Consider the following 8294-nt stretch of genomic DNA (forward strand, 5'->3'; position numbering starts at 1 on the left):
CACAAATTTTGTCACAATCTCACTGATGGTACCAGTATAACTATTGGGAAATCCCTACAGTAGGATGGAGGGGCTACATTCTGACCTTTTAGGCTATCTGCAATCCGAAAGCAATGGCACTAGAGCAATTTAATAGCCATTAATAAATGTATTTGATTCCAATATTAGTACCTGACAGTCCATGTGCAAAATTACAGAGCTTTTCCCCAGTGTTTTTAGTAGATGTGTTTTTTCTTAAATTTAAAATTAACAAACCTTCCCAGTCAGCTTTGAAAGATCATCTCCTCCCATTATCTGCATATCTTGCATAGACTGATCATTCTGAAAGAAGAAAAAACACCAAACTTTGAAACTGGATATAACAGTATAAAATTATAAACATACTAACTTTTTTAAAAAATATCTTTTACAGTCTTGGTTACCAATATTGTCTAATGCTCGTTAGTGTTGGTGTATGACAAAACCTTCTATCATCTCCTGGTTGTATATAAGCTAACAGCAAGATCCAGGCTTTTCTGAACTAGAAAAAGTTGCATCTTTCTTTTTAAAAAAAATAATGTTTCCTTGCTTGCTATTACTTAATATGACAAGTGTTGAGTAGCGTATTTGTCCCTTCCACAACGTGAAGACAGGAGCATCTCAACACTTGACCAACACCTGTAAGCACATTCTTTTTTTGGAACGGTCTTTAGAAACACAGGCAAAATGTGTTTACATCTGTCACTCACACAGAGAACTCAGCTATTTTTAAAGAAATTCACTTAGAAATTCACTTTTCGGGGGAAAAAAGTTTTGCAAAAATTATCACTTGTTATTAAGAATGGTTTCAGTGTGACAAACAGTTTTAAGAGGATTTTTTTGCCTTTTCTACTGACTCAAAGATAAAATCTCAGTCAATTCCGTAAAATAAAATACTATCAGTCAAGTCAAACTAAGTGCAACAGAATTATATGTTTTGATTTTCCTATTAGAAAAGGTATTTTAAAAAAATAGTAAATATTTTTTAATAAATTTGTTTTATGGACATTTCTAGTTGAAATTCATTCTGATAGAAAATTCTCAACCAGCTCTAGTTCAAATTCATTATCAGCAGCATGCAAAGTTAAGTTCACATAAGGGAGACACACAAAAGCCCTATTTTTAAGGGAAGGCAAAAGATGTCCTAAAGAAGATAGCAAATTAAAAAATACACAGTTGCAGCCAGGATATATGAACTTTCTAGAGAACGCAAGTGCAAAACTAAGTATAGTTAATGTGGGTATTTTTGCCAAATTGGTGCATGTCCTGATCTAATCTTCCTACTTCTAGGAAGACAAGTGTTAGTCCAAATTAAATAATAGCTGCCATACCACAACATGACACAGTAGTTTACCAGTAACATCAGGAAGCTCTATCATTACAAAAACTGACAAAAATGCAACACTTGAATACTTTGCTTTCATTTCACAGATCCAGTGCTCTGCAGTAAAATGTTTTTCCACAGATAAATAATGGGACAGCAGGAAATAGAACACAAGTGAGGATTTACTGGGCTAAGGGGTTTCTAGAGCTTCTTCCTCTCAAGAAGCAGCAGCACCAGTAGAGGCAGCATGGCCTGGTTCCAGTTGCAGGCCTCTGCAAGTGGGCACTGCGCCTGCCCACACTCACAGCCCAGGTGGCAGCAGTGCAAGGACTTCCGAGGCACCTTTGCAGCCACCTGACCACAAGCAACCTGACAACCCCAAGAACTATCTGTGGTCCCCATGGGAATGGATTGTCTAAATTAATACAGCTTTTCTGAGGAACTGTAAGTAAAGGTTGCAGAATTGCCCAATTTCTCCAAGTATGCATACTGCAGACCCACTGAAAGGCTCCCCTTTTACTCAGACTCCCTAAAAATCCCTCACACCACAGCTTTGTAAGAGGACCTTAGCAGTCATTGCCACAGTTTTTGGACTTGCCTTCACTTCTTCTGCACTGGATCTAGGTGCTTTAGACCCTTTTCATGCTGCTCTGATTTGTTTCCTGGGAAACAGAGCTAGAGCAGGAAAGAAGGTTACATCCCATATGTTTTCTAGTATAAGTGTCAACATTTCTCTTATTTTCCTTAAGAAAAACTGAAAGAAAAAAAAAGGAAAAAAACCAACACCAAAACACAAAGCAAACAACTTATTTTCCTCAAAAGATTATTTTAAAAATAAAAAGTGGAGATAAAAAAGATTTTAAGTTCAGGCTTAAAAGCATAAGCCCTTCATTGTAGAGCAAGATAGGTCACTCTTCAGAAGTCAGGGACATACTCAGGTCAAGACAATTATAAAACTCTAAAAAGCAGATCGTTTCTAATATTTACCATGGCACGTGTAACCAAGGCAGTGACAAAATATTTTTTCATTTCCAAATGAGAAAGACTGGAATTTCATTGCCAACAAACACACAAGAATGACCGAAGGGGCAGTCTGCCCCTAGTTGCTAGTTGAAAAAGAGAGGGGAAAAAAGATAACAGTGAGGTGCAATAATTAATGAATTTATTTATTTTTAACTGAAAAAAAGAATCTCTTTCAGCAGCCTTCACAGCAGCACTGTTTCCTTTGCATGTGGTATTTCTGGCTCCAGCTGAAAGGAAGATGCTGAAATAGCATCTTCACTGCTGGCAAGCAGTTAAGCCAACACAAAAGGCACTGAGAGCATCCTGTCAATCTGCACCTTCACACATTGGCTGCTGTGACACCACTGCACACAGCTATGAAGAACCCCGTGTCCTGACAGGGGAACCATCGCTGTCAGAGTACAGAGCTGAGTATCCACTGTGCCTAAAAACCACACAGAAAAACGCAGCTTAGGACCCTCCAGCCAAGGTGCTTTTAAGAAATGTAAAGAAATGTCCTGCATCACACAGTAGATTAATTCTGTTACAAAAAAAAAGTCTGATCACTGATTTTAATGCCATTTAGAACTATCTCTGCATTCATCAATTAACTTGTATTGTTAAATACATACCTGCCAAACAGCAAGACTCAATACCACGATGTCACATTACCTTAATCATAATGTTGATATAAATAACGTGCACACTATGGTTGCCATAGGAACCTCTCAGTGCCTTTTTCTGAGTTCTCAGTTTATAATCTCAAAATAACACTGCACTAAATGTTAAGTATTAAGCACAATACATGTTAGGAAAGAATAAAAATCTGTTTCATTTAGTACCAATTACTGTCAATTCAGAACTGCTTGTTTCATTTTTATGGTCTCAAGTCACTCAGAGCTTCTTTTTACCTTTGGGAGTTGTTCCATATCTTGAGAAACTGGTACCATTGAGTCTCTAGGACTTCATATAAATGCAGAAGTGAATTAAAGGTTTATTTTCCATTTCCCAAAGTTCCTCAATACCTGCCTTCTAACATCCCTAAACCTTATCAACAAAATTTTTGCTATTAAATGCTTGACACTAACTATAATGTCTCACATAGAGACATATCAAAATCACACCATGATTTGGTTAATGTAGCACAAAATTTATTGCAGGTGTTTCTAACAAGACATGATGCATTTTGTCACATTCCTAAACCTCATCTCAAGCTATATTTAACACTGCATTTCTGATTTTTTTGTGTTTAATAAATCTTCATTTTCCAGAATAAATCTCTATTTCTTTGTTTTTACTTGCTGTTTTGTGCTTTTTCACCTGTTTGTCTTTGGTTTATAATTTTATTTCATTCAGACCTTGTCAATATACATCTTCAGATCCTACTGATACTTGATGAAGGAAAGCAAGAATGTTGCTATTTCCACCTCCATTTGTCATGGCATGCAAGATAACGACTTTCTAAGTTGATTGGAAGTATAGATAATTAAATTCCATCTATATTAAGTCATGTCTTTTGAACTGGGTGGAGCACAGAATTATTACATCTCTTTTACATCTCCTGAGATCAACACTTGGACACAGTTCAGTTTACAAGTGAAATGAGTTGGGTGGTCTCAGGAAAATTTATTATAAACAGCATTGCTCATCCAAAAACTGCACCAAACTGTGAACATCTGTTACTCTCCTTAAGAAACAGGATCTGGAGCACATTAACACTGGGCTCAGTGAAACAAAGGTTCTTTAATCATGGTAAAAAAGTAGCTCTAACATAACAGTTTAAATGCATAACTGAATTATGAAATATGGACTCCAGGTCATTATCACACACCTGGTTACTGTAGTCTGCAGAGATCATACAGAATCTCTTTTTAGAAAAGTGATTACCTTTTTCTCCCAAAATTCATCAGGGAAACTCTTAAGAACGGAGGATCAGGCCTGTCCTACTTTGCTTTCTGCTACTCGGGTGCTACGGCAGATCCGCCAACCTGAGAATTCCCATGAGTACAGCTTTCTCACTTTGCACCATCATCCCATCTCCTACAACTGGGTTTTCCAGGAAGGTTTTGACCAAAACACCTTCCTTTTGATCATTTTCAGTTGTCTCTTGGAACCTCAAGTCATTGAATATAGAGCATCTCTAAGGCTTTCCTTATCCTTCCCTAATGACGAAGTGAATGGTTAGGACAGAATTACTGCCTGTAAGGTTTCTGCCCACAATAGGCAGAGTTTGAAAAGCAAGAGTCAAGCACCACTTCACCAATAGGTTTGGTGTGACGCGTCCACTAAAGCAGAGTTGTCTCCACATTCACTTTGGCCTCATCTTTTTATTTTCCATTAAGACTCATTAACTGCATGTGATCTCTGCTTCCCATAGGGTGACCTACGACCTTGAAATGTCTTCATTAAAGAGGATTACTCTGTTCCTTTAGGAATCTGAAAGTTAAGACATGTGAATCCTGGGCATCCTGAGCTCCCTTCATAATCAGTAGAGAAAACAAGATAGATCATGTAAATAATCTATTTCACCATATGGGAAATCTAGAGCAAATCGCTTACACCTAAACATCTAACTGTGAGAAATCTGAAGTTATGCAAAATGAATATGAGATGAGATCAAAATTTTCTTCCTTAAAACCTCACTGAGCATTCAGAAAGTAATTACTTTTAATCACATTTAATACAGGCACATAAGAAGAAATTACCTTGACTATTTTCCATTAGTAACAACCCAAACTATCAAGTCAGGCTCGCTCTCACACAAATGTTTAACACTATTTTCCTCAGTACCACTCCAGGATTATTTTCTTGAATGTCTACTCAAAGGTTTTATGTTAGTGTAGGTAAAATATATTTGAGGGAAGCTTTCAAAAGATACAACTAACCTAATATTTCTTCCAACTTACAACACAAAAAAATATTAGCAACCAGTCTTTGCAAGTTTTTTACAAAAACATCACCCTGGATGATTAATAGGGCTCTACACTCTAAACTTTCAGGAGCAGAAATATAAACTTACCTATAGGATTTACCCACTGAATAACAAAAAGAATTGGATTTCATGTGTGTAGGGTTCTCAAGAATGGAGTCTCAGGGAAACTCAATAAAACAATAAAATGCATTTGATACTGGAGGAAGGATAGCAACTGCATAGGCTACAATAACGGTAACTGTGATGATGATATGAATAGTCATATTTTGAATGGCACTGAGGGAACAAGGTGGATGGCATTAAAGTCAAAGGGGAAATGACATTTACCAAGGAAATGAATGTTGAGGATTTGAACAAAATTCTTGGTAGTTCACATAGTAAAGAAAAGCTGAGACTTTGGAACATCACATGGACACAACCGACTTTTGAAATGGATATGTTTTCAGAGACATGGTTTCAATATACTGCTGCAACAGAAACTGAAAATTACAGAAAACCCAAGCACAACTGTATACTCTGGCATACAGATGAATGCATGTTACAGATACCTTTTTCAGTTAAGAAAAAACATAATTCTCAGATCAAAACAGAGCAGATATGACAAGAAATTACTTTCCAGTTAATATCTTTCAAAAAATGAAACCACAGAAGCAATGTGTCTCACAAAACTTTGAAAAGGAAAATTATTACTTCTATGTGACTCAGCTGCAGCAAACCGATTCATAATATAACCAAGTTTTCTGCACTTAAAAAATAGCAATGCAGAAATTAATTGCAGGTATTGGCAGAGTTTAAATAGATGTATCTGCAATTATAAAGACTTCTGCTTTGAAATTATATACTGTTCAATAATTATAATATCTTTTGCTGCATGTCCATGCTCTACCATCTCAGTCATGAATGTAATAACTAAAATGAAAATTTTAATGTTCCAGTTTGGATGCTGACATCCTCCTATGGAACTTAATTGCTTTGCAGCCTGCCTCCTGAGAAGTACTTCAGTATACGGGTATGTTCACTGGGAGAGTGTCAGTATGGGATCTACATCATCTGTTAACCTATTTTGACTACTCAGTAAAGTCAAACTGATATTATATAAAGTATAGGCCATGAAATTATCCTCAGTATATCAGCAGAAGCAAGAACACCTGTGGAGTGGTAATACATAAGATGCTGTACTTACAAGCAATATACACTTGAACTGATACCATTTTGGGTTTCTTCTCTAAAGAGCAACAGCTAAGAAAAACGGACCTCAGAAGCATAGATCAGAACACAGGCTGTCATGGTTTTCATAGCAGGCAACTAGAAGGACTACTCGGGCTTAAGTAGCAACATTCAGAGGACAACTAGTAAGTACTGTTAAGCTGGATACTTGTGCAAATGAGCAGGACAGTAAAGCCTGGAAACCATGCCTTCCCTTCCCCAGGACCAACTGTTTACCAAAGGGCAGACTGCAACCCCCGGGGCACACCCACGTTCAAACTACAGAAGTGCCAGGTCACTGCTGTATTTGTAGGAGGTGCTTTGAATATCTCGCAAACAAGCCAACGATGCTGAACCAACTGGAAATCAAACACAGTAAACAGGCATACACCCACTGTCAGAACATCACCTGTCCCACAGGAACAGTAAAGATACCTTTGCACTGAAGCGCCAATGGTTTTGTATATCTCTGTTTGCTGTAAAGCTGCTTTCCTGAGCTGCTTGGTAACCACACCACTGACTCTGCTACACTGAGATCTGCTTTATTGCTACTGATAGTATAACCTGCAACAGTAAATTTTAAATTGGTGTAGGTATATCTGTCAAAGCTCTAGTTACTACAGTGTAAGACATACCTTTACATCCCCATGGTTAGATCTAGAATATAATAACTAATTCAAAGATTTCACCTATTTTTTATTCTTTTTCCTCCTTAAGAAAAAACTCCATCACACAGGTTTGGAAGTGCTTCAAATCCAGGCTAGTCTATCCAGTTCCAGGGAAGGCCAGAGTTCTGCAATGAGGAAGTTGGCTTTGGACAGAGAAACACAAACAACGAACTTACTGACAGCAGGTACTCCTTATCAGCTGCTGTAAAAGCAAGGCAGATCATTCAGCTTAAATAACTCTTGGGGAAAATAAACTTAATAAATTGGATTTGTTTACAATAATTTGTTCACACATTTAGTAATTTCTTGTGTACCAGAAATCTTCTGTGGCAGCAAAACCAGGACAGAAGCATTCTCTCCAGAATTGCCATAATCCTACTCAGGAATTCATTTTGGACTGCCAGGAGGTATTGCTAAGGGTGCCCATCTTTTGTGATAATAAAGTAATAAAAGCCCACATTCCTGGGCTTTTTTCTTCCTCAGCTCTCAGAAGACCACCATAAGCTAAAGAGCGAACGGAAAATCTTCCTCCTGTTACTATGTTATGGTAATGCAGAAATTGTAAAGGACATCAAGCAAGCTACAGACTACTATACTGAACTCGGTGAGGAAAAGGTCAGTTTGGGTTCAAGTCCACATTAACTCCAGTATCTGTCTTTTACCCAATTATTGTTCAGCATGAAATGCATGAACATTACAGCAGAACGGGAAGTCACTGGAAGTTTCCCAGCACCAACAGAGGAGGATCCCAGTATGCCAGCTGGTCCACTACTAGATCCATATGTACCATCTTACCCCATCTTTTAATTGTTCTGTAAAGTAATGAACAAAAGTAAATTAACATCGTGAAAAATCATGCAATGAATTTGTAGCTCCACACTAAAAACCCTGTCCTTTGGGGGTTTCTGAAAGCACAACAGAAAACAGCTTTCCCTAGATTAAGCACAAAGTAGTAACATTCTGACCCTGGCTATCAGCACTTCTTAGGATTTGGTGATTAAAGGAAGGTAGGAGAAGAGTCTTCAAATTTGTCAAATAGCCATGGGCTGAGATAACAGATACATAGGTGTAAGCAAATTCACAAAAGACGAGACTGATAAAACCCCCAAATGCTCAGTCCCTTCCAGCAATCTGGAGTCTGGTG

The 8294-nt window shown here is 37.6% G+C and overlaps 1 protein-coding gene across 1 annotated transcript in view; it reads right to left on the bottom strand.

Moving 5' to 3' along the window:
* The window catches only part of LOC104543630 (phosphoribosyltransferase domain-containing protein 1-like), a 21093-nt gene extending 20778 nt beyond the window's left edge, over window positions 1-315 (bottom strand). Inside the window, exon 1 of the mRNA XM_010188288.1 lies at window positions 256-315. Within this exon, the coding sequence (XP_010186590.1) occupies window positions 256-309 (54 nt within the window). The 5' untranslated portion in view covers window positions 310-315. The remainder of the gene's footprint in view (window positions 1-255) is intronic.
* Between the last annotated feature and the right edge of the window lie 7979 nt (window positions 316-8294).

The sequence above is a fragment of the Mesitornis unicolor genome, unplaced genomic scaffold (genome assembly GCF_000695765.1).
Source record: "Mesitornis unicolor isolate BGI_N332 unplaced genomic scaffold, ASM69576v1 scaffold16507, whole genome shotgun sequence".
NCBI classification, from domain to species: domain Eukaryota; kingdom Metazoa; phylum Chordata; class Aves; order Mesitornithiformes; family Mesitornithidae; genus Mesitornis; species Mesitornis unicolor.